The following is a 27,030-nucleotide window of genomic DNA, read 5'->3' on the forward strand; positions in this document are numbered from 1 at the left end:
GCCTCAACGGTTAGGCGCAGAACAGGTCTTCGGTGCCGTCAGGCCCGATTCGCTAAAGAACTTAGATGCCCGCAACGTAGGCCAGTAAAATGCTGACCTACATTGCAGGCAGCCGAGTTTTTTCTTAGGCGTCATTTGCCGCGATTCGGTTGACAGCACCTAAGTGTGATCGGCACGCGGCTGGCATCCATTTTTGTAGATGCCGCCAGTATAAGCGCCGTTTGCAGAATCCGGCCCAAAGTGTTTATTCGATTGGTTTCTGCGCCGAATGCTCCATGCTGCTTCAAGTTTCAAGTTTATTATGGATTTGATTAATCGCTTATTCAAAATTCTAAGCGATGTACAAAGGAGTAAAATAATGAATTACAATTATCAAGGGGAAACCAACCAGATAAATACGACTGACTTGTCTTACTTACAATCATTAACTTGTATATCTTTCCCTATTTTTTCCTTTTGTACCATATGTTTTGACGAGTAAGGGAAAAAACAATAGGAAGGGGTGAAAATGGTGAGCTTCAAAGAAATTAAGAACTAAGGTTCAGTTGATGCACCTAATTTGATTTCCTAGTTGATATACCTAACCTATTTTACTAGTTGTCCAACGCTTTCTAGTTGATATGCCTAACCTATTTTACTAGTTGTCCAACGCTTTCTAGTTGATATGCCTAACCTATTTTACTAGTTGTCCAACGCTTTCTAGTTGATATGCCTAACCTATTTTACTAGTTGTCCAACGCTTTCTAGTTGATATGCCTAACCTAATTTACTAGTTGTCCAACGCTTTCTAGTTGATATGCCTAACCTAATTTACTAGTTGTCCAACGCTCATAGAGTTTCTATGAGCGTCGGGAGCAGCGTGAACCATTCAGCGCGGCTCCCTACGCTAATAACTGCTATCGCGGTGTAGCAAAATGGGGGGTATGTTGAAAAGCAGAATATAAATGTAATAAATAGAAAAATGGAGAAAAGACCTCAATGAACCCTTCTTAATAAAGAAGTTTCTTTCAAAATGTTCCAAATAGCTTCAACAGGAAAAAACGTCACTGGTCAACGTTACTGAATGTTTTTTTGGTTGTGGGGATAACTCCTAATTACTGCCAATTAAGTGCTTGTCAATGGCAATAATTGTTATTGCCTAATTAGCTACTTACTGATAGATCTATGAACCACACCCAAAATGATATTCCTATGGACGTCGTTAACAGTCAGCACCCTACACAGAAACCCTCTAGTTTATAGAATTTCCCTTTTGGTATACCTGTCTTATTCTAGCCAGTTTTGAAACCCAAACTACGCAGGAAATTTATCAAGTGAACGGGATGAAAGCAACCATTGCAGTTTGCAATTGCATAAGCTATTTCAAAATTGGTTGTGTGGTACTATAGAGCGGAGAAGTAACCTTGTTATTAGAACAACAGGCTGAGAACGGGGAAAGCCATTGATGTTCCTTCTGACCTTGTTCAAGTTTTGTGTCAGGTACAAAAGTTGAGTCGTAAGCCCTCTGGGACAAGAAAGCATTTAATGCACAAGAATGTAATTCACTGTGAGCAAAATCCCCTTCATCCTCCCCCCCCCCAAAAAAAAATGAAGGTGGCAAACCTCAATATTTTCAAGAGAGTACCAATTAAAAACATGTTAAAGTATTAGATAACTAAATTTAATAATATTAACTTACCAAAAGCTGCATGGTTTGAGGGGGGGGGGACCCAGGAGCTCTGCCCTACCCCTGGTGGAACCCTACAGTTCAGGTGCAGACCCCCAGCTCCCAACTCCCCATCCACCTCCTCCCAACGTTGTAATTATAAGTCTTCAGGCAGCCACTGCGCAGCGTCAGCTAGCCGGAATGCCCCGGAAGTAGAATGAAGTGCTCTGGGGTAGGCTTGCTCATTGACGCGACAGCTGCCCGAAGATTTTAAATTAGAACACCAGGAAGTGGGGTGGGCGAGTTCACGATTCATTGAAACCCTGGCACGGGCCACAGTGAGAATCTTATCAAGCCGCATGCAGCCTGTTGTGCAGGGTTGCCCTAGATCTACGAGGGTCATTTCATAAATAATGCAAACTATTTTTTTAATTTACATGTTTTTTTTGGGGGGGGGTTTAAGTATTTCTTTACAATCCTTCAATATAGTCTCCCTGCTTTGCAATGACCGAGTCCTAATGTTCGGGAAGCTTCATTATTCCATCCAAGACACTGTTTTTGTTCAGTTGCCGAATGGCTCGGGTAACGGCGGAAGAAAGCTCTTCCAGAGATGCAAAACGATGTCCACGCATAGGTTGTTTCAACTTTGGAAAAAGGTCGAAGTCTGGTTGGCTCGTGTCTGGACTGTAGGGAGCATGAGGTAACACCTCCCACCCGTATTTGTGTAGTTTTTCAATGACGAGTGGAGAGCTCCATCTTCCCCACGGCCCAAAAAATTTAGACGAGCTCAATCAAAAGTCAAACAAATGATTTTTGCTTATGATCATGAAGGCATCGTCATTACAGACAAAGTTCCATGTGGAAGAAATGTCACAGCAGTGTATTATCATGATTTTTTTGCAAAAAAATGCGCAGAAAAATGCACAAAATACGACCTCCGTTGCTCTTAGCTGGGGCACTCATTCTTCACGACAATGCTCGTCCGCACATAGGGAATGTCGTCATTGAAAAACTATGCAAATACGGCTGGGAGGTGTTACCCTCATGCTCCCTACAGTCCAGACACGAGTCCACCAGACTTCGACCTTTTTCCAAAGTTGAAACAACCTATGCGGGGACATCGTTTTGCACCTCTGGAAGAGCTTTCTTCTGCCGGTACCCGAGCCGTTCGGCAACTGAACAAAAACGGTGTCTTGGATGGAATAATGAAGCTTCCCGGACGTTGGGACTTGGTCATTGCAAAGCAGGGAGACTATATTGAAGGATTGTAAAGAAATACTTGAAAAAAATATATATAAAACATGTAAATTAAAAAAAATTGTGTGCATTATTTATGAAATGATCCTCGTAACTTATGTTAATTGTTCTGTACTTCTAGTTTAGATTAATTGGTTAAATGATGAAAATTATACATTGTAAAGAGTATGTCTTAACTTTGTGTAAGGTCTGCAGTTGGAAGCAACATGTACCACCATTCATGGTTGGAAGACTCTCTCAACCACACGATTTGGTGATTCTGTGTAATAAGCATTGTTGAAATGTAACAGCCCTTGCTCTGGTTGATGTGATACATTCTTTTATTTTGTTTTTCTTTTAAAATGCTTTCGTTTTCAGGAAGTTGAGGTAGGTCTTTGATTTTTTTTTTTTAAAGTTGCAAATTCCAGTAGAATATAATGATTGGAAGTATGATGTGCATCTATTGTTTTCCAAAATTCATATATTAAAAAAAAATAGTGTGGTTCTGCTGAACTTTTCTTGTTTGTTATACTTGTAAATCCTGATCTAGGTACACTGACAAATCCGCGCCCAACAATTGCACCACGACAAATGCGCTCCAATTGCACACACGACAATGGTGCCCCGTCAATTGCACCCCATGACTGAATCTGCCATGAATAGATATCTGGAGGGCCCTGATTTGCTCAGACTCCGTCCATGCCCTCCTGCCCAACAGTGATCTGTTCCAAGCTTTTCAAAACCCGGACAAAGTGCAAGTTTTAAAAAAGCAGTCCGGGGAAATCCGGACGCCTAGTAACCCTACATTTAAGATACCTGTACAAAAAATAGACGTGATTCTGAATGCGACACTACCAGTGACCGACACGCAGTAGCTGACCGTTTTGTTACTGTAAATGCTTACCGTTACAAAAATAAAACAAACTTGTGAATGAGTCTGCTGAGAATCTGGGAAAAGTTAAAATTTGAAAAAAATCTGGGGTATTTGTGGTTACTTGATATATGTGATCCCTGGAATATAGTCACTTTTGTTGCAATTCCTTGGTATAAGGCATTACAGTAGTCTAGGTGGATTACTAGGGGATGAATCAAGATGTTTATTGAAGACATTTTGAGAAGACTCGAAATAGAATGGATCATACCAAATGTCTAGGAAAACTTGAACCTTTCCTCTTTTTAGAACACTGTCCAAAACCAGGAAGTTTGTCTGGGTTTTAGAAGGTCACAAGCTCGGGGCATCTGCGTATTCGTGAATATCGACAGGATGACATCACAAGCATGTGCATATGCACATGATGTCATCAAGTTGCCTTTCGCATATGCGTAGAGGCCCTCCAGATGCGGCCCTGAGCTGGGGGAAGGAGACACAAGGTTCATGTGAGGGTGGGTCTAGTGGCACTATGGGGCAGGGACAGGTGTCCTCTTTTTTTTTAAACAGGAAATCTGGTAACCCTAATTAACCGTGTGTTAACACTTTTTAGTAAAATGACCCCTAAATTTCTACCTGAGACAATGGATGGTTTAGTGATATGCCCAAGATGACAAGGATCAAGAACAAGATGACAAGGAGCCATAGTGAGAATTGAGAAAGATTTGCATGCAATCCAAAGAATTTACATCATACACATTCACTGCGATTATCCTCATTTCAATAATTTTTATTGGTATTTAAAGATTATCCTGTGATTATCCTGAAAATCAGACTGTTGGGAAATATTTCAGGACCAGCCTGAGAAACTGTGGTTTAAAATAGAGGTGAAGATAGAATTTATTTAAACTTGCAGATCACAACAAGAAGTCATACAAGAAAATAAAAACACAAGTCATATCCCCACCACTGTTCCCTCGAAGCTGAGCATGAGTCCTCCAACCACATTGCAGCCAGTAGGGGGCGGTGCTTCAATGTTTTGTTTTCAATCACTACAGATAAGCAAGTTCCCTGGAGTCCTGCAGAGCTTGCCGGTCACTTACTATTGAAAATGTGATACTAAACAGCACCCCACACACACACTGGAAGGACTTAAGGTGTAGGACTCCTGCTCAGCTTAGAGGGAACAATGATCCCCACTACCCCTTCCACAAGAAGGGAATCCTTCTTATCCTTTTTATGGGCCCTTTTTTCTAAGTTGCTTACTGAAGCTTAAAAGGGCATACTGTGAGATATTCCTAAGCTGTGAAAACTATCTGCATGCTTAAAAAAAATAAAATAAAATAAAAAATTGTGAAGGGGCATGTCTGGAGGGTAAAGTGTGCATTTCTATGCTAATCAGTCCCTTACGCGTCCCACGGCAACCAGAGGGCATCCGCTCAAACTCAAGGGTGAGAGATTTCATGGTGACATCAGGAAATACTTCTTCACCGAAAGAGTGGTTGAACGATTGAACAGTCTTCCACGTCAGGTAGTTGAGGCCAGTAACGCACTCGACTTAATGGGACAATGGGATAAACATGTAGGTTTGCTCCGGAGAAATGCTTAAAAAAGAGGGTTCTTGTTGAGGAAGGGTTCTTGGATTGGGTTCCCTCTGGGAAATTCTTAGAGGGAGGGTTCTTGTTGAGGGAGCGTTCTTCGAGTGGGCAGACTTGTTGGGCCGACGGCTATTTTCTGCTGCCTTACTCTATGTTACTCTATGTTACGTCTCCATTACCAAGCACTAACTTACCTCCTACAAAATGGGTGGCAATAAGGCCCTGATTCTATAAATAGTGTCAAAGTTCTAGGTGCCGTTTGGTGCAGTTGTCAATCTAAACTAAACGAAACCTTAAGCTTATATACTGCATTCTCTCTATCAAGATAGAGCTCGGCATGGTTTACATGTATTTTAAGGAAAAAACATAATAAGAATTAGTGATCGTAAAGAGAGCAGCAGAATTTACATTTTTAAGAATCATCTGCTAGGCACCATTTATAGAATTCCACCTAGTGGCATCCAAGCTTTCTTAGCTGATGCCGTTTAGGCTAGGCTTTTCTTGACCTAAATGAATGCATAGCGGCACTTAAGTCAGTCTGTACCCAAACTCCACCCTGAATCTGCCTTAATCCACCTCTAGGTGCCTCAGTGTAGACGCCTACCTCAAAATTGTAGGCGCTTACTTAGTTAGGTGCCTACCGGCCAGTTAAAATTTATAAATAATTTTTTAATGGTGCTGATTAAACCAATTAAAAAAATTTAAGTTAGACGCCTAGATCAGCTCGGTGCATTGATCTAGGCGCCAAACTTCCGTCACTGTTTATAGAACCTGGGCCTAAGTGCTCACGTAGTGATTTCTATTCATGGCCTCATGCCCAGTAACACGGGACTTTAAGATTACTCTCTGAGCCACGGCTTTAGGACCGATTCTGATCCCCGAAGTTCGGGGCTTGCATTTTGCTTATTAGCCAACCCCTGATGCAGGCGTTGTATGCTGAAACACGGCTCGTGTTGGGTTAATAAAGACAAGTCCCTGTTCATTACGGTCCTTTGTGCTTTTATTTTTTTTTTGCTGTATAACATTAGCACATGGCCATTAATTTTTAAAATGGAAAATTGGTCATTTTGCGACTGCAGTAAAAATGACCTGAGCGTGCAGGAAAGTCTTGCATTAGGGCACTGCGGCCACTTTTACCACAACTTACTAAAAGGACCCCTTAGTATATTTCCCAGTTTCCAGTGGTGATATTGTTGAGGGGCACAATTGATCCCCAGTTGCTGCCCTTTGAGGACATGTCCTGGGGGGTCCAGACGGCTTTTCAAAACCCAGCACTTTGTCTAGGATTTGAAAAGCCTTCTCAAATTGCGTCGGCCAGGGAGGAACTCTTTGCAGACGCCACACGATGATGTCATGTGCACGCACGCGCATGTGTGTGTATGTGCATATGACGTCATTGCGTGGTGTCCGTGCATGTGCGGACTTCCTCCCTGTCCGACAAGAGCAGTCAGTGGGGGGTGGGGCTAGGTAGGGCGGGACTCGTGGCACGATTAAGGCGGGGATGGGCGCGGGTCTAGGGGGCCGTATTTTCCGACTGGAAAATCTGGCAACCCTATTCCTGCCCCCTTCAGTAGAGTAAAAAGAAATGGTGCCGAGCAAACCGAGACCAGTACAAACATCATTTCTGCTATACAAAATGCCATTAGCCAAGCTCGTTAAAATCTCTTTTGTTTCCAGTGAAATTGCGTCCCTAGTTTAGAAATGATTATCTGTTTCTGAAGCATGCTAATCAAAACGCTTCTGCAAATATTTGCTATAGAACACTGCGTCTCCCCCCCCAACCCCAAATTAATTATATATTGCATGGCTATGTTTAGTGATTTAATCAAGACGAAAAGTCTGCATGATTTTTCTAAATTTATTTTTTACCTTTTTTTTTTTTTTTTCTCAGGATGATTATTTCAGAAGCTGGAACCCAAACAAGCCTTTTGATCAAGGTAAGAAACCCCATTTTCCTTTTTCTTTTTTAATTTTTAAACAGTGATGCGGCGTTGAAATTTTATATTACAGAAGACGATGATCAACTGTTGCTTCTGCTGCGGGTCGACTGCATTTCGCATGCGGCTATGTCTGTTTCCTCCCAATTGAGCTGAAGATTAGCGCGCACTAAATGCCGAGATGTCCTTAGGAGTATAATGGATGTCTTAGCGCTAAACTTTAGCTAAATCGGTTAGCGAACCTTAATAAGAGGATCCAGGGCAGTGACTGATTTCCATTGGATTCAGATAAAGTTTGATTTTCAATCACATAGGGGTCCTTTACTAAGGCACTTGCTGTTTTAGCGCGCGCTAAACGCTAATGCGTCCGTTATATCCTAGCGCTCCTTAGTAAAAGGACCCAGTTGCTTTTTGTTATTGATTTGAGCAGCGAAAGAAAACTGAAGATAGCGTTTGTCAGATGGGGAGAGTGCACGATTAAACTTTTCACGTCATTCTTATTATTTTTCAATCATTTCACATTATTTTTTCACTTATTTATTTATTCAGTTTTCTATACCGTTCTCCCAGGAGAGCTCAGAACGGTTTACATGAGTTTATTCAGGTACTCGAGCATTTTTCCCTGTCTGTCCCGGTGGGCTCACAATCTCTCTAATGTACCTGGGGCAATGGGGGGATTAAGTGACTTGCCTAGGGTCACAAGGAGCAGCATGGGTTTGAACCCATAACCTCAGGGTGCTGAGGCTGTAGCTTTAACCACTGCACCACTCTAGAAATCAAAATGTAGCAAAAGTGATCCAAGTGTAGGACAATCCAGCCATTGTGACATCACTGATGAGGTTGGCTCTTATTGGTGGAATGAGGCATTATGACATCACAATACCTGCTCTGGTTATCAGAGGCTGAAACTTTTCACACTATTTATTTATTCAATTTTCTTTACTGTTCTCCCAGATGAGCTCAGAATGGTTTACATGAATTTATTCAGGTACTCAAGCATTTTTCTCCTTGTCTGTCCTGGTGGGCTCACAATCTATCTAATGTACCTGGGGCAATGGGGGGATTAAGTGACTTGCCCAGGGTCACAAGGAGCAGCGTGGGTTTGAACCCCCAACCTCAGGGTGCTGAGGCTGTAGCTTTAACCACTGCACCACTCTAGAAATCAAAATGAGCCAAGTATAGGACAATCAAGCCATTGTGACATCGCTGATGAGGTTGGTTCTTATTGGTGGAATGAGGTATTATGATGTCACAATACCAGCTCTGGTTACCAGAGAAAGAAACTTTTCTCACTATTTATTTATTCAATTTTCTATTCCGTTCTCCCAGGGGAGCTCAGAACGGTTTACATGAGTTTATTCAGGTACTCGAGCATTTTTCCCTGTCTGTTCTGGTGGGTCACAATCCATCTAGTGTACCTGAGGCAATGGGGGGATTAAGTGACTTTCCCAGGGTCACAAGGAGTAGCTTGGGTTTGAACCCCCAATCTCAGGGTGCTGAGGCTGTAGCTTTAACCACTGCGCCACACTCTCCCCAAAAGCAACCTTGTGGCTGTATTCTGGACAAACTCAATCCATCTGATTGACTTCTTAGGAAGACCTAACATCAAGACATTACGGTAGAGGAGACGTTAAGATGTACGGGAGCAAACTCATATGAATTGTCTGCCCGGGGTTTGATTCATTGCAGTTCCCAAGTACTGAGTCTCTCTCTCTTTGTTCATTGCTATTGATTTACATTTTTGGTTGCATCATTTTTGTACTCACCCCATTTTGGCTCAAATAGAGGTCCTTTCACTAAGGCGCGCTAACCGATTTACCGCACGCTAATTGTTAGTGCACGCTAAATTGGTTAGCGCGCCTTAGTAGAAGGACCCCATAGTGAGGGTTTTGGTACTTCTATATTTATTGCCAATTTTTTTGTTTTTTTGATTCTGTTGAATTGCGTTTGGCAATTTTAGGTTCAGTTTTTGGTCTGTATAGATCAAAACCACTGCTACATGTAATAAAAGTGAGCCAAGTATAGATCAATCAAGCTATTGTGACATCACTGATGATGGAATGAGGCATTATGACATCACAATATCATCTCTGGTTACCAGAGATTGAAACTCTTTACACTAAGTGGTTAAAGCTACAGCCTCAGCACCCTGAGGTTGGGGGTTCAAACCCACGCTGCTCCTTGTGACCCTGGGCAAGTCACTTAATCCCCCCATTGCCCCAGGTACATTAGATAGATTGTGAGCCCACCAGGACAGACAAGGAGAAAAATGCTTGAGTACCTGAATAAATTCATGTAAACCATTCTGAGCTCATCTGGGAGAACAGTAAAGAAAATTGAATAAATAAATAGTGTGAAAAGTTTCAGCCTCTGATAACCAGAGCAGGTATTGTGATGTCATAATGCCTCATTCCACCAATAAGAGCCAACCTCATCAGTGATGTCACAATGGCTGGATTGTCCTACACTTGGATCACTTTTGCTACATTTTAATCAACATGGGCAGGATGAACCAATAGGCCAAGTAGGCACGTGCCTAGTGCCCAAAACGGTCAGGGGGGCCCGATGAAGGAAGGCATCAACATTGTTTTTTTCCAAACGGTGATGGGCCCCTCCAGCATCGATCAGCAACGCGCCCCCCCCCCCCCCCGATCGGCAACGCGGGCCCCACCCCGATCGGCAACGCGGCCCCCCCATCAACGGAAAGTAAGACAAGCAAGCAACGTGAGTAAGAAAGGCAATGGGAACTGTAATTGTGCAAGCGGTGCTGCTTGCCTAAAGCTTCCCTCTGACACAGCTTCCTATTTCCTCCTGGGCGCATGGTGGGGTGGGGCGGGGCAGGAGGCCCAGTGTACTTGTGTGTCTAGGGCCCTCAACGAATTAATCCTGCCCTGGGGCTACCATTAAGATCTGTTATTTTACCACTAACTCATGCGATTTTAGCATAAGGTTCTGTTTCTCTGAACAGAGGTAAGATCTTTAATGAACAAGATTTACCCAGAAGCAACCTTGTGGCTGCATTCTGGACAAACTCAATCCATCTGATTGACTTCTTAGGAAGACCTAACATCAAGACATTACAGTAGTCCAAAGGTGGTTGTTACTTATTGAAAGTTGTTATTAAAATTAGTTGATAAAGCTAAAGGAGAAGAGATGTTTAATGTAAGGTCTTTTGGATTTATTGATGCATCTTATGTTGGTTAGTCAATGAATGATAAGGAGTTACAAATAATCCATTTATTAGGTCTGGGTTTCTCTCTCTTTTTGTCCAAATCCCTAATTACCCCTCAGGGAGTGTGTGGCGTAGTGGTTAAAGCTACAGCCTCAGCACCTGGGGTTGTGGGTTCAAACCCACGCTGCTCCTTGTGACCATGGGCAAGTCACTTAATCTGCCCATTGTGAGCCTGAAGGGAAAGACAGGGAAAAATGCTCGAGTACCTGAATAAACTCATGTAAACCGTTCTGAGCTCCCCTGGGAGAATGGTATAGAAAATTGAATAAATAGTGTGCAAAGTGTCTTTCTCTGGTAACCCGAGCTGATACTGTGATGTCACATTCCACCAATAAGAGCCAACCTCATCAGTGATGTCACAATGGCTTGATTGTTCTTTACTTGGCTCACTTTTACTATATTTTGATTTCTAGAGTGGTGCAGTGGTTAAAGCTACAGCCTCAGCACCCTGAGGTTGTGGGTTCCTTGTGACCCTGGGCAAGTCACTTAATCCCCCCATTGCCTCAGGTACATTAGGTAGATTGTGAGCCTGAAGGGACAGACAGGGAACAATACTTGAGTACCTGAATAAATTAATGTAAACCGTTCTGAGCTCCTATAGAAAATTGAATAAATAAATAAATAACAAATGTCCTTACTTTTGTTCTCTTATTAGTGATAGTCTATAAATCAAAGAATGTGCTTGAATGGGTAAGGAAGGAAAGAAGGAACAAAGAAACGCAAGGATAAAACAAGCTCCGAGCCACATAGGGAGGAGCGAAGACAAATCGGCCGAAGCCTTGGGGCCAATCAGCTAGGTGTAGGGGTGGGAGGGGGGAGGGGTAGGATAGATTAGGGGTGAGCGGAGGGGGGGGTCGCCCCTCTCGATCCGGCCTCACACGAGGCGGACGCGGCTTCCCTCCCGCTCACACTCGACTGAACAAACCAACAACAACAAAAAAAACCCCAAACTTTTCCCTCACCTTCGGCCGGCAGGGATCCGAGTGTCGGGTCACTGCGGAGGGAGGTTCCCTCTCTGGCTCTGTGCCTCGGGGTAAGCGGGATACGGCCGCGTCTTCGTGGCCCCAGCAGCCCAAGCGCTACCAGTAGACCGGCGGGTAAGGGCGCTTGGGGCCTCGACGGGGTTGAGCCGCTGCACAGGCGGCCTGGGAGCGTGGCCGGGAGCGCCCATCTGCAGCTCCATTGTTGAATGGCCTCTCTTGCTGCGTACGCTCTCTCTGTCCGGCCGCGCGCAGCTCGAGCCGACGCCGGAATTTGGGCGCGTGGGGGCGGATCAGGGTAGTCTCCGGCCTGGGGCAGCAGCCAACTACAATTTGTACCGCAGGCTGCTAGCCCCAACGCGGCCGGCCGGGCGGGCGGGTTCGCTGTGCGTCCCATCTACAGCGGTGGTTTTCGCCGTCTCTCCCTCAGCGTTGCTGGCGTCCTTCCCCTCCCTGGGCGGTCCGGCTGTGGGGGAGGGGGGGGATTTGGGTCTCTGATCTCTGGCGGCCACGCGGCAGCGGCCCGCGGGCTCCGGACGGGGCACATCGCTTCTCCCAGCCGCCCTGCTCCTACCCCGAGCCAGTCGCGGTGTTGGCCTGCGACCCCACGCGGCCGTTCACAAAGAAACGCAAGGATTTAACTTTTTCATCAGACAGAAGATATGCTAAGGCTAGTAAATGCTCTAGTATTTTGGAAGGAAAATACTATAATACATTCATTCTAAACATCCAGAGAAGCATTCTTGCCAGAATGGACAGTAGACTTCCGAGCATAAGAATTGCCCATTAAACAATATCTTAGTTCTGTATGCTGCACATTAATATCCAGGTTGTGCAATAAGAAACGTCTATTTTCATTCACAATAGCTGAAATGTATTAGTACAGAAAGCAGTACGCTTAACACTCTGTATTGTTATTGACAGTCTATTTGCGCCATATTATTTCACCTTTCTCGCCTCAAATTCTTGTCTGCCACCAGTCATTCCTCTACTTCAATTATTTTCTTAACTATGATTTGAAAAACGACCATCCCAGAGACCTAGTCTTATTGCATCTGTTAGACCTCGGCCTACAAATTATTGTTAGAATTGATTCATTTCAACAGATCTAAGGCCTATCAACCATGCTCTAATGTGGTGAAAGTGAAAGTTGTGCTCAACTTAGCATTTCATCTGCTCCCTTCCCCTCTCATCTGTTTATAAAGTTTATTTCTTTATTTGTTCAGCCCGTCCTCCCAAAGGAGCCCAGAACGGGTTACAAAGGTACCTTCACAGTATAGAAGGACAAAATTATTGAAAGACATTTTGGGCAGACATAGCTTAGAAGAATTTGTGGCATTTGTAGAAGATATTACATGGCAAAGTATAGATTTAGGACAACATTCACTGTACTAACAGAACATAACATAATTGTACTAAAGTTTTAGTGTTGTAAACGAGCACATGATTGGTGGTCGGCAGTTTAGGTCCCGTGAGTAGCGTCGGTCATGGTGGAGCTCGTGAGTAGCGTTGGACATTAAGGAGCTGGATTTGTGAAGAGGAGGGTTTTCACGGCCTTCCTGAAGTTCCATAAATTGTCTAGCGATCTAATGGATGTGGGGATGATGTGCTAGATTCTGGGCATAAATTGTGAATAAGAGTGTTTGCGGGCTGTTTCAGTTTCGAGTGAACGAACCAGGTGGTAATATGAGCCGTCTCTCTGTTTGAGATCTCGGTGATCTGTTCGGAACGTAAATTTGTAGTTTTGATGTCATGTAGTTCGGTGTCATTCTAAATTTCCGGCTTCGTCTACTGTCTTAAAGAAGCATCTGCATATAGACTCCGGCAAGACTCGTCCCTCAAACACTGTTTACCTGCACCACTTTCTACCGCTTATCACTGAGCTGGTTTGTAACCGAATCTGCCAATCTGTTTGCCTGACCAAATCCAAGTCAAATCAAAATTTAGTTTTGGTCTACCTTTCCTCTACAAAATTAAAGGAAGAGAACATAATTACTACTACTACTATTAATTATTTCGATAGTGCTACCAGACTTACATCGCCATTTATAGAATTCCCCCGTGTTGAAAGAGGGTGCATGCTTTCTAATAGGATGCAAATGCTTGTATAAGTTTACTCATGTATGGTTATTCTGCTGTTTGGAAAGAGTGAGCCCTCTTTCCGTATAGTTAGTACTATTTCCAAAGAGTGAGTAGTATAATCAACAATTGGCATAACACAATTGTTTTCTGCTTGTTTTTCTTTGTAATGATCTGCAACAAAATTGGATATGTCATTGCAAACGTCAGCTTCTCCCGGAAAGAAGGGAGGCAGCTGACCACACAATGGGGAAAGGGGATGAGACTTGATATATGTATCCCCTTTCTGTGATCACAATCAACTTGATTTACATATTGCAGGTACTTATTTTGTATCTGGGCAAGGGAGTGTTAAGTAGGGTTATTAGATGTCCGGGGAAACCTGGACATGTCCTCTTTTCAGAGGACTGTCTGGGTACCCAGATGGATTTCCAAAATTCAGTAGTTTGTCTGGGTTTTTGAAAGGCCCCTGAGCTTGGGGGTCGCGTCTGGAAGGCCTCTGAGCATGCGCGGATGCATTGTGATGATGTCACATGCATGCATGTGATGTCATCATGTTGCATCCACGCATGCTCAGAGGGCCTCCACATGGGGCCCCTAGCTTGGGGAAGAAGAGATGAGGTCCATGCGGAGGCCCGGGCTGGGGTGGAAAGGGATGGGGCTGGGGCAGAATGGGTCATGACTGGGGGTGGAACAGGGCAGGGCAAGTGGTGTAGCGAGGGTGAGAGGGGCCCAGGGTGGTGGTGCCCCTCCCCCACCCTTGTCTCTGCCCCCCCCTTCCCTTCCCCCGTACCTCTAGTTGAAGTTGTTGCTCGCAGCGATCAACAACATGCTCCTCACAACCCTGTTGGCTCTCCCTCTGATGTCACTTCCTATATGCAGCACCTGGAAGTGACATCAGCAGGAGAGCCTACGGGGCTGCGAAGAGTACATTGTTGACCGCGGCGAACAAAAACTTCAACTAGAGGAATGGGAAGAGGCGGGGTGGGGGCAGACAAGAGGAGGGGTGCTGTTGCCCCACCAACATGGTGCCCAGGAGAGACCTCCCCCCCCTTTCTATGCCACTGGGCGGGGCCACATGTCCTCTTATTGAAACAAAGAAATATGTTAACCTCTAGTTGCAGTGGGAATTGAACCCAGTTCCCAGGCTGCTGCACTAGCCACTGGGCTGCTCCTCAACAATGCCAACATGAAAGTAATTCAATTTCACTGATACCCAGTACAACGACTCTTTTTATTAGATTCTATAGACTGAAATAGTGTTTGTGCTGCCTAGGTTTTCAGACACAAATGCTAGCTTACACCACATAACTTCCACTGTATTTTCACTCTCCTTAATATTTAGCCTTTACAATAGATAATACACTGGTCGGAAGGAAGTGATTATTATAATTTTTTATTTCTGCTACAATCCATTTCTCTTGTCATTTTCAAGATTCTTTTCTTATCTGGAACACATAGGATTTCTCAAAAGACCATCTGGTGCAAACTGTGTCTCTTAGAGCCCAATAAGCAGTCTGGAGATCTGCGTTACGTATTTTCTCCAAAGGGACAAAGACACGCCGGTTACATTGTCATCAGTTTTGTTAATTAAAAGATATTGAAGTTACCGAGCTTGACCTAAAACACCATTGTAACAAGTGTGACCTAATTTATTTCACCAATACACAAAGTTAGCAGCCTTTTGATCCAAAGCCAAGATATTTTCTGAACCACTCAGCACTTTCTTCTATTGGATTTCTTCTATAGGTTCCAGATAAAGCTCTTGGATCTTTTCTTTATTTGGATGTGTTAACTGCTTTTTTTCATGAAGAGATTTGTCCAAAACAGTTTACAATGCGTTGAATAGTAATCAGGAACTCAAGTATTTTAATCTTAACTGTGGTAACCGGGGCAGGCCATCCTACCAATAGTCTGCCAATAAAGTACCACACAAGGGACAACGCCCATAAGCCATTTGTGACTTGGTACTTGCACAAAGAGGGACTAACTTAATTAAGTTACGATCTTAGGATTTATTCTGTACTCCGAGCACCCTATGGAGACCTGGAGGTATCTAAACAGCTTTCTTCCAGCTATACCAGCCAGAATATGTCTGCTCCTCCTTTAATGACCGTGCTCTTTATAATCATTCAGGCATGAATGATTTCCTGCTTGGATTGCTGCAGCTTGCTTTAGACTGTCATTCACAGAGGTCTGCGGCTCTTCTAGAAGGATGCCACCTGAATGCTGCCGAGTGCAAACAAATTTGAACAGATCACCTCTTTTTGTTACCGTCTCTGCGTTGTGTGACACGGCACCGTCTGTGCAGTCTTAGATTTGCATGCAAAAAAAATTAGGAAGCATTTTCATCCAGTCAGAAATCGTCCTCAGTCCTATCCATCAAGCAATGATTTGACAGGACAAATTTGTTTTAAGCTTTCATCTTTTACATTTAGGAACTCCGAAGGTTCCTCATAGAATACATTTTCATAATCCTTCCCATGCTTGAAGAGTTTTCAGTTTTACGGAAGAGGGCTGTCTTGAGTAAGCTTGGCTACATAGTTTAAAAAACAAGACATTTCAGAGCTGCTTTTACCTATAGGCAAAGGGAGCAGCTGCCTCAGATCCCATAGGTAAAAGCTACACTGATCACAGGCCAACTACAATCCAATATCCTTCCTTCTGCCCATCTTCCCATTTCCTGTTTCTGAGAGGCGGGACTAGACAAGCCAACAGTGGAATGGACCAATAGTAGCTCTGTGCCTTTATGTTGCAGTTTATCACTTGGAAGCAAGGTAGGCTGCTTCCGAGCACTGAAAGGCATACGTAGCACTGTACATTTTGACATTTATAGACGATCCCTGCTTGGAAGAGCTTACAATCTAACTTGGGACAGGCAGACATGACATATAGGGTTGGGGATGCAGAACCCAAGGTGAGAGGAGTTAGGAGTCAAAAGCACTGTCAGGTACATTAGATAGATTGTGAACCCACCAGGACAGACAGGGAAAAATGCTTGATTATCTGAATAAATTCATGTAAACCGTTCTGAGCTCCCCTGAGAGAACGATATAGAAAATTGAATAAATAAATAAATTAGAAACATGACGGCAGATAAAGGCCAAATGGCCCATCTACTCTGCCCATCCGTAGTAACCATTATCTCTTCCTCTCTCTGAGAGATCCCACATGCCTATCCCAGTCTTGAATTCAGACACAGTCTCTGTCTCCACCACCTATTCCACGCATCTACCACCCTTCCTGTAGAAAAGTATTTCCTCATATTACTCCAGAGCCTATCACTTCTTAACTTCATTGTATGCCCTCTCATTGCATAATTTCCTTTCAAATGAAAGAGACTCGACTCATGCACATTTATATTACGTAGGTATTAAAATGTCTCTTATCATATCTCCCCTCCCCCGCCTTTCCTCCAAACTATACAGATTGAGATCTTTAAGTCTATCCTCATACGCCTTATGATGAAGACCAAGCACCATTTTAGTAGCCTTCCTCTGGACTGACTCCATCTTTTTAGATCTTTTTTAAGGTGTGGCCTCCAGAATTGTACACATTATTCTAAATGAGGTCTCACCAGAGTCTTATACAGAGGTATCAATACCTCTTTTTTTTTCCTACTAGCCATACCTCTCCCTATGCAACCTAGCATCCTTCTAGCTTTCGCCGTCACCTTTTCAACCTGTTTGGCCACCTTAAGATCATCATATATAATTAGGTGTTTATTTGTTTGGATTTAGATGTCACATAAGTCAACACAAAAGTGGAAACATAAAATGCACTACAAAATCCATCCATGGTCATTATTTTGCGTAGTTTTGCTTAGATAAATCGTGAGAGGAGGAGGTTGAGCCATGCTTGAGCAAATGTGAACCTTGATTGGTGTGACAGTAATTTCCAACAAATTAATGCCCAACACATTAACTATCCAAGAGGAACTAATCATGCTGAACATTTTACTGTGATTTATAATATTAATTGCTCCTTAATGTTATGCAAAAGTGTTTACTTCATGATTAGCGAGGTTACCTTCTATCGCAGTCACTCATGTTTCTTTCATTTTGGACTCTGATTGACCCCCCTAATTCTTTAAAGGTTGTGCGCCCAAATTTGCAACTGAGGAAAATGACGTGGAGATAAGTTTCCCGCGGGTATCTGCGAGGATGGGAACGGTGATGAATTTTGTCACCATGTCGTTCTCTAGTTGAAAGCTTAGTCGCACTCTATTTATGCCAAGGTTTTCTTGGCCTAAATAAGCGTGTCTCGGTTAGACACCTACCAGCGTCTAAGTCAAAACACATCTAAGGTCCGCCCACAGTCTGCCCCAACCACGCTTACTTTCTGGTAAGCACCTTGAAGTAGATGCCTACCTCAAAGTGGTAGGCGGCTACCAAGTTAATTTTCAATTAAACGTGCCAATTAAGGCTTTTCAAATAATTAACCCCTTGTTTTACAAAACTCTAGTGCGGATTTTAGCACCAGCTGTGGCGGTGACAGCTCCGATGCGCATAGAATTCCTATGAGCATCAGAGCTGCTACCACCATAACCAGCACTAAAACCCGTGCTTCGGTTTTGTAAAAGAGGAGGTTAGATGCATAGATCAGGTAGGCGTGCCAATTTTGGCGCTTAACTTTAGGTGTCTTTTCTAGAATCAGGGCAAAAATGCATCCTATATCTTGCTAAACTTTAACACACAAAAACAAGCCTGTTACCTATGCAAGACTTTTTAATTTCTTTTATTATATTTTTTTAAGCTGATGTGTTGGTGTTTCAAGATGCTGAGCCGAGGTGTGCACAGGGTCTAAATCTGGTCCTTATCCTCTCTCATCCCCATTCACTTCTGATCCGTCCTCTCCTGTCCTCATGCACTTTGGATCTGTCCCCTCCTATCCCCATGGTATTAATGACCACTTTCTCACAAACACCACAGATTCCCACAGGTTTTCGTGAGTCTACCGTTGTCCCCCATCCCTGTGCACACCTCCAACGGCGAATATGATGCTTAATTTTTGCTCCTGCAGAAGATATCTTTTCATTTCAAGGAACGAAAGGAGAATCACTTACTAGCATGACAGTTTAAAGCAAAATGGAATGTAAATCCTTATTCATACAATGTCCTCGCAGTAATAATTCTTTAGTTGATTTAATGGCACACGTTCGGTTCATTAAGGCACCTTTGAAAATTTTGTATGCGTGAAATTGATCTAATGCCCATTAACTTACAAATTAATGCATGTACAATTGATTACCTAGCATTAAAAAGTTCTAATGTCGGTTAAAAGTTGTCATTAGCACAAAAGTGTGAAACAAACCAAAAATAGCGAGGAACATCTGGGAAGAAAGCCAAATTTTCCGAGAACAAACCCCAAATTGTTTGCCCTTGCCTATCTCTAACTAGCATTTAAACATTGTGTTCCACTCCCATCCAGTTCACTTCGTTACCAATATATATTTTATACCAAGAGTTCCTAATGCCATGGCTAGTTTTTGAGGCATAATTCCTTGTGTGTAGTTTAATCTGTTCTGTAACCTGATGATATTTAAATGCGTGCTAGGATGCTTGTCATTATTTTCTTTTCTTGACGTGGTAAATAAAACCTTACTTCCTTCTAAAAGAATTAGCATGAAAGGGGCTCATCAATCTTTATAAAGAAGCATTATATTAACACTGAAGAAAGACAGCAGAACTGAGGAGAAATGTTTGCACTCCACTGATAGTCTTGTTTTGAGAAATCCTCATAATTTTTGGTTTTGTTGCTGTTTGCCTAGGAATAATTCTTTCTGGGTTCCCTCCCTCTACTTAATGCTGGATCGTTCGTTTTGATGTTATTTCTACCTTTGTGGTTCTGTGTTTTGGAGAAACCTTGATTGCACTTAAAAAGTTAATAAATGTAAATCTCACATATGGCAGCGTTAAAAAAAAACAAGGCCTAATTCTCTCAGTAACCTTTCTGTGCCTATTGTTCCTTTTGTAATATAGGCCAGACCCCTCTTAGAATCAAGTCGATTGAATGCTACTTAGATCCTCCGATGCACCACTCTGCGTTCAAATAATTTCATCACGCTAAGCTTTATGTGCAAAATCCCTGGATCAATTTTCTTGTTAAGAGCTTATCAAATCTTTATACATGAATATTTATTTCTTAATTAATTTCTTCTGTATTTTAAATACTTAGCTTATTTTTGTGGTCGCTGCTAGGGACTACTTTAAGCCGACATGTTTTGCGACATACGCTTTTTCAAGGCTGGGTCCCTAGTAGTGAAACACCATCAATCTTGACCACATAAAGCTTAGTGTGATTAAATTATTTGAATGCATGTGATGTCATCATGTTGCATCCACGCATGCTTAGAGGGCTTAGTTGCATGTTGAATGCATGTTGATGTCATGCATGATGCTATTTAGATCCTCCGATCCTTAGTTGCATGTTGAATGCATGTGAAGTCATCATGTTGCATCCATGCATGCTTAGAGAGCTTAGTTGCATGTTGAATGCATGTTGATGTCATGCATGATGCTATTTAAATCCTCCGATCCTTAGTTGCATGTTGAATGCATGTGAAGTCATCATGTTGCATCCATGCATGCTTAGAGGGCTTAGTTGCATGTTGAATGCATGTTGATGTCATGCATGATGCTATTTAAATCCTCCGATCCTTAGTTGCATGTTGAATGCATGTGAAGTCATCATGTTGCATCCATGCATGCTTAGAGGGCTTAGTTGCATGTTGAATGCATGTTGATGTCATGCATGATGTTATTTAGATCCTCCGATCCTTAGTTGCATGTTGAATGCATGTGATGTCATCATGTTGCATCCACGCATGCTTAGAGGTCTTAGAGGGCATGTTGCATCCACACAAGCTTAGTGTGGTGAAATTATTTGAACGGTTAGTGTGATGAGATTATTTGAATGCATGTGATGTCATCATGTTGCATCCACGCATGCTTAGAGGGCCTCCACATGTGGCCCCTAGCTTGGGGAAGAAGAGACGAGGTCCATGTGGAGGCCCGGGATGGGGCTAGGGCAGAATGGGTCATGACTGGGGGTGGATTTAAATAGCATTCAGTCGACTTGATTCTAAGAGGGGTCTGGCCTATATTATGATTCTACAGAGTGAATGTTTATCAAGTGATATTTGAAGAAAGTGTGGTGTGATGTATTGTTCCTTTTATACATACATTCTTATCCTCATCCCTAAATTTCTGATCAATATTTTATTTATTTATTAAAAAAACTTATTATCCGCTTATATCCTAAGTGGCTTACAAGTAAACATACATACACACAGCCTTTGGTGACCCTGAAGCTTCTCTGCTACTGCTTCCTGTCCTCACATAGGACAAGAGCATTAAGAAAGCTTCCGGGTTGCTGCTGAAGGCAGCGCATTTACTTCAGTCATACTGCCGATGGCCCAAAGACTTACAGCAGCACCGACTGAGCAAGCACCAGATCCTAGAGTGGGAGGAGATAGCATGGGGAGGGTAATAAAGACGCTGGACTGTGGGGATAGGGAGAAAAGGGAAGGAAAGAAAGATGCCAGACCTCAAAAGGAGGGAATGGAATGGGCAAATAAAGATGCCAGACAACTGGAAGGGGAAAGGGAAGGAGAGATGTCAGGCCACTGAATGAGGAAGGGGAGGGGGAGAGATGTCAGACCAGGGAAAGGAAAGAGGAAGGAGGAATTCCAGCCTAAGGAAGGGGAAGGGAGAGACAGAGAGATGCAAGACCACAAAAAGGGGGGAAGAGGGAAAGGGGACAAAGATGCTGTGGGAAGAGAGGATAAAGATCCCAGATCATAGGAGTGGAAGACAGATGTCAGACCATAGGAGAGGAAAACAGAGGGATTAGATGATACACAGAGAGAGAGGGGGAAGACATAGTGCACAGGGATGGGGAAGGGAAGAGAGAAGGAAGAAATGCTGTTTATGGATAGATGGGAATAGGGGAGGAGAAAGAGGGAGAAGATGGCACACATGGATGGTGGGGAAGGGAAAAGAGAGGGAGAAGATAGTGTGCATGGATAGATGGGAAGGGAAGACATGGAAAAGTAGATAGATCTGAGGAGGAAGCAGAAAAATGGATGAAAGTTGAAAATTAAAAGTTAATGCCAAAGATGGATGTAGGGTAGAAAGTGAAGGAGAAAAAACAGTAAATGGATAAGAAGGCCTTGGAAACAGAGTTAAGAGCACAGACAGAAGAAAGTTCATCCAGAGAATGGGAAAAGATTCCGGACAACAAAGGTAGGAAAAGTGATTTTTTTTAAATTTTTTTTTCAGTTTAGTGCTTGAAATGTGTCCGTTTTCAGATTTTAAATCTGCTGTCTATATTTTGCACTGTTAAGGAAGAAATATATTTCTTTCTATTTCTCTATTGTTGTACTGCATGCAGAGTCTGGCATCTTAGGGTTTCATTTGTGTATATTAGGACTTTTAGTTTGTGGTCTTATATTTGCATAGGGGTTATCTGTGTTACTGCATGTGTGATCAAGGCCAGGTGTTTTGGTAGGAATGTATGTCATGAAGCATTATTGGTGTCATGGCCCCAAGTAGGAAGATATCTGTCGGCAGTTTGTCCGGGTTTTGGAAGGCCTCGAGCTTGGGAGCGCATCTGGAAGGCCTCTGCACATGGATGGATGCCCTCCTGTCCAATTTCAAGGAAGCTTTTCAAAACCTGGACAAAGTACCGGGTTTTGAAAAGTCTGTCCGGACTCCCGGACATGTCCTCGAAACAGAGGAGTTTACATTTGGCTTGGGGCCTACATCCTGATTCTGTTAGTTTTTTCCATTGAACTTAAAAACTATTATGTTGACAGAAGCTGAAATTCTTTCCTTTAGCTGCAGAATAAATACCACACGAGCTTGCTGGATTGTCTTCTCTGTGTGACTTAACTCTGGAAGAACCACTTTCTCAAAGCAGAGAGAGTAATTCAGTTTTCACGCTGTTTCAATCTGTCCTGTGCCTCTGTTCTGAGACTGCCCATCCAGACGCCAATTAATGCCCTCTGCGACGATGTATTTCAGTAAACACCTTTTCACATGGAAGTAAATGGGGACCATGTACCCTTATTTCACACAGGCAACAGAACCAGTTTCAATGACATACTGTTCAAATGATTTGAAAATCATAGTCAAGCAGCTGCAAGAGTTGTGGTGGTATAATTTTTGAAATTGCACAGTGCAGTCATTTCCAAGAGTCTAAGTAACTCAGATTTCGGACTTTTCGAGGACATGTCTGGGGGACGGATGGCTTTTTCAAAACCCGACACTTTGTCCGGGTTTTGCAAAGCTTCCCCTCAAAATTGCATCGGGAAGGGGGGCGACCACTCATGCATGGATGCAATGCAGTGATGTTATTGCGTTGCATGCGTGGATGCCATCTGGGGGGGGTGGGGCTGGGGGGCGAAATGGGGCATGACACAGGTGGAAGAGGGCAGAACTGGGAGGACCTGGGGGTGTGGCCATGGGTCCGGATTTTCCTTCGGGAAAATCCGATAACCCTATTTTGGACTTTTAAAAAAATGTTGGTATCTTGAGAAAAGTCACCTCAAGAGGTTTAGACCTTAAGGAGATGAAGCCAACATCAAATTTTCCCCAAAACTGCTTGTCATACAAGGAGATATTCAGTTACTAATCATATTAGACCTGATATTCAAAGGATTTGTCTTTTAAACTTTGAGAGTTGTTTTCCTAAGTTGGCCTCTTTGGAAACTTACTAGGCCTCTTAATTGGCCTCTTTAGAAACTTGCTAGGCACATCAGTGTCTCACAACCTATTTCCAGCCGTGGCACACTAAGCAGGTGGCCACGGCTTGAATGAAACATAGAAACATAGAAAAAAGTGGCAGAAAAGGGCTATAGCCCACCAAGTCTGCCCATTCCAAATATCCCCTGCCCTGAATTCACTCCCTTAAAGATCCCACGTGAGTATCCCATTTTCTCTTAAAATCCGTCATGCTGCTGGCCTTTATCACCTGGAGTGGGAGTCTGTTCCAATGATCCACTACTCTTTCGGTGAAGGAGTACTTCCTGGAGTCGCCATGAAACTTTCCTCCCCTGATTTTCAGCGGATGCCCTCTGGTGGTCGAGGGTCCCATGAGCCGAAGATCTCCTCTTCTGACTCTATACGTCCTGTGATGTACTTATACGTTTCAATCATGTCTCCCTGTTCTCTTCTTTCCTCAAGTGAGTACAGCCGCAATTTCTTTAGTCTTTCTTCATACGTGAGATCCTTGAGCCCCATGACCATCCTGGTGGCCGTTCGCTGAACCGACTCGATCCTCAGCACGTCCTTTCGGTAGTGTGGTCTCCAAAACTGAACACAGTACTCTAAGTGAGGCCTCACCATGGCTCTGTACAACGGCATCATAACTTCAGGTCTCCTGCTGAATACACCCCATCATTTGTCTTGCCCTGGAGGAAGCCTTCTCCACTTGATTGGCAACTTTCATGTCCTCGCTAATGATCACTCCTAGATCGCGTTCCGGAAGTGCGCAGATGTTGACGTGATGATATCACATGCGTGCGTACATGATGTCATCATGTTGACATCTGCACATATGCAAAGACCCTGCGGACGGGGCCTTCAGACAGCAGTGTGTGTGTGGGGGGGGGGGGTCGGGGTCAACAGGAGAGACACAGAGAGCAGTAGAGGTGCCAGGGAGGAGGAGAGGCACTGGCTGTCTACAGGACGTGCTTCTCTCTACGAGAGGCATACCCTGTAGGCAGTCAGCTGAAACTACAGACTCTCCTCCTCGCCGGCAAAGTGTTCCATGGCACACAGTTTGTGATTCACTGATCTAAATGTGTACTCAAAATTTCACTAAAATATTTAGAAGCATAAAAAGTGAGTGGCAACAGTATACGTTTAGGGTAGAGACAAAAATCAGGAGCGTAGCACTGATGTTCATCACTAGATTCATACATTGAGTTCATAATTCTAGGCAAATGAATGATAGCCCTAATTTATAAGAGAAACGAAACAGAAAAACAACAAAAATTGTGGAACAGATCGGATGTACTGGCTTAGAACCGCAAGGCACAAGCGGAATAGAAATCACTAATGTAATGTAATGTAATAAGCATCCAAAAAACATAAAAGCAGTCCACAAAGGATATATACAGTCACAAGTGACCCAGAGTAAAACCCAAATAATTTATAAAATTACAAGTGACTTTACACGGGCCATGTTTCGGCAAAACTAAAAATGCCTTCCTCAGGGGTCTTAATGGGTCCTTGGTTGTCTTATGTAAAAAAAAAATAATAATAATATAAAAGTCGCAAAAAATCCAAGTAATTTAAAGGCTGCAACATGACACCAACCAACAGTAGAAGTGGGCTCATAGACAATTGTGCGTTGTCTGCGCGCGATTGTCTTGTACGCTTTTGGCCTGTCACCGTAGAAGTGTGTGTGTAGTTTTGTCAAAACAGGGCCTGTCTTGGGACAGTTGTAACCTTATACAGTGTTCCCCCGTGAATTGGCGGTTCGCAAATCGCGGTCTGCTCTGACCGCCTCTTCCTGTAGTAAAGTTGGGCTACACCAATCGGGAGCTGCGTCTCAAAGCAACTCCTGATTGGTGTAGCCCGACTTTACTACAGGAAGAGGCGGTCGGAGCAGACCGCAAGTGATTTTCTTCACCTACTGGCGCCCCAGCTGCCCTCTCCTGCCAAAATTCACGGGGATTCATGGAACGGAACCCCTGCGAATTTCGGGGGAGTACTGTATATTATTTGATTTTTACTGTATACATCCTTTGTGGACTGCTTTTACGTTTTATGGACGATTATTAAACTACAACTGGTACATCCGATCTCCTGTTCCACAATTGTTGTTGTTTTTCTGTTTCACTTCTCTTGTGGAGCCCTTTGGTGCTATTTGTAGCCCTAATTTATAAACATAACCTTTTTGGGTATCATTTTGGAGATGCCGAGTCTGAACAATCACATTGTTGAATTGTGTTGAAGAAATTTTTTTTTTTAATTAGCATCGTTGTTCCAATCATCCTGTGTTGTTATTTTGCTTCTGTTTATATGACCCCCTGACATAGGTGTTTGATGCTGAAACACGGCCTGTGTCAGGTCCATGAGTAAACCATTTTTGATTGTTCCATCTTGATAGCTCTTGGTGCTTGGCTTATTCAAGGCATAATTTGTAAGCATAACTTTTAAGTTCCTATATTAAGATGGACTTTCGGCTGAAGAACGAGAAGAACTAGACTCGAGGGTGATCTTAAAGTGGCCAATCAGGTAGAAAGGGTGTCAGCCAAAGCCAGAAGGATGCTTGGATGCATAGGGAGAGAAATGTCTAGCAGGAAAAAGGAGGTGATAGTGCCTCTGTCTAAGTCTCTGACGAGACTGCATTTAGAGTACTGTGTGTTCTGGAGACCGCACCTTCAGAAAGATATTAACCAAGATAGAGCTGGTCCAGAGGGCGGCCAATAAAATGATTACATTACATTAATGTCTTCTATCCTGCCAATACCTTTCAGTTCTAGGCGATTTACAACAAGAATTGGCCTGGGCATTCCCAGGGAGATTACAAGGTTGATAGATAGAGTATGCGTCAGGATCTGGGAAGGGTCAATATGGTTTGGTTTGTACTGAATGTTTTGTGGTTGGGACGTCGTGGTCAGCAGATTTGAGAGGTGGTGGTCTATTTTTGCTGCTCTGGTGGCTAGTAGACTGTAATATATTTTTTTGCTTTGCATGCCTTTGATTGGGGGGGGATGGGTAAAGTGTTCTTGAGTTCTCCTTGGTCTGGATGTGTTTTTCCTGATTAGGCGGTTGTTCAGATAGCTTGGTCCATTTCCATTTAGAGCTTTGAATAGGGTGCAGTAGCATTTATGTTGTGTGCGTGCCTCTACTGGGAGCCAGTGTGAGTCTTGGACAGCTGAGGTAATGTGGTCATATTTTTTCAGCGAGTATATTAGTCTTAGGGCTGTATTTTTGACTGTTTGTAATTGTTTTAGCGTGTTGGCGGGGCATGACAGGTAAAGTATGTTGCAATAGTCCAGGAGTCCTAGGATTAGTGTTTGAATTGTTCGTTGTTGAAGTATTTTCGGACATGTCTTAAGTTGCGCATGGTTATCTTTGTCATAAAGTATATACCCAAGGGTAGGGTGAGTAGATAAACTGCCCTCCCACCCGTCTGAAAACAACAATAACCTCAATATGTATACTTTGGAAGAAAGGCAAGAGAAGGGGATATGATTGAGACTAGAGAATGACACAGGGACAAATTTTTCCCCCTTCCCGCGGGAACTCATTTTCCTGTCCCGTCCCTCTGAGTTCTTTTCCTGTCCCTGCCCCATTCCTGCAAGCTCCGTCCTCGTCTGCTCAAGCCTCAAACACTTTAAAATGCTAAGTAGCAACATTCTAGAGCTCAGATTGTGATGTCATAATGCCTCATTCCACCAATGCCTAAGCTCCGCCCTCATCTGCACAAGCCTCAAAC

At 43.3% G+C, this 27,030-nt stretch overlaps 1 protein-coding gene across 4 annotated transcripts in view; it reads left to right on the plus strand.

Moving 5' to 3' along the window:
* The window catches only part of SPOCK1 (SPARC (osteonectin), cwcv and kazal like domains proteoglycan 1), a 462,854-nt gene that overhangs the window by 155,769 nt on the left and 280,055 nt on the right, over window positions 1-27,030 (plus strand). For all 4 annotated transcript variants that reach the window (XM_033927310.1, XM_033927308.1, XM_033927309.1 and 1 more), the window contains exon 3: window positions 7,239-7,284. In XM_033927310.1, the coding sequence (XP_033783201.1) occupies window positions 7,239-7,284 (46 nt within the window). The remainder of the gene's footprint in view (window positions 1-7,238; window positions 7,285-27,030) is intronic.

The sequence above is a fragment of the Geotrypetes seraphini genome, chromosome 18, assembly GCF_902459505.1.
Source record: "Geotrypetes seraphini chromosome 18, aGeoSer1.1, whole genome shotgun sequence".
NCBI classification, from domain to species: Eukaryota; Metazoa; Chordata; class Amphibia; order Gymnophiona; family Dermophiidae; genus Geotrypetes; species Geotrypetes seraphini.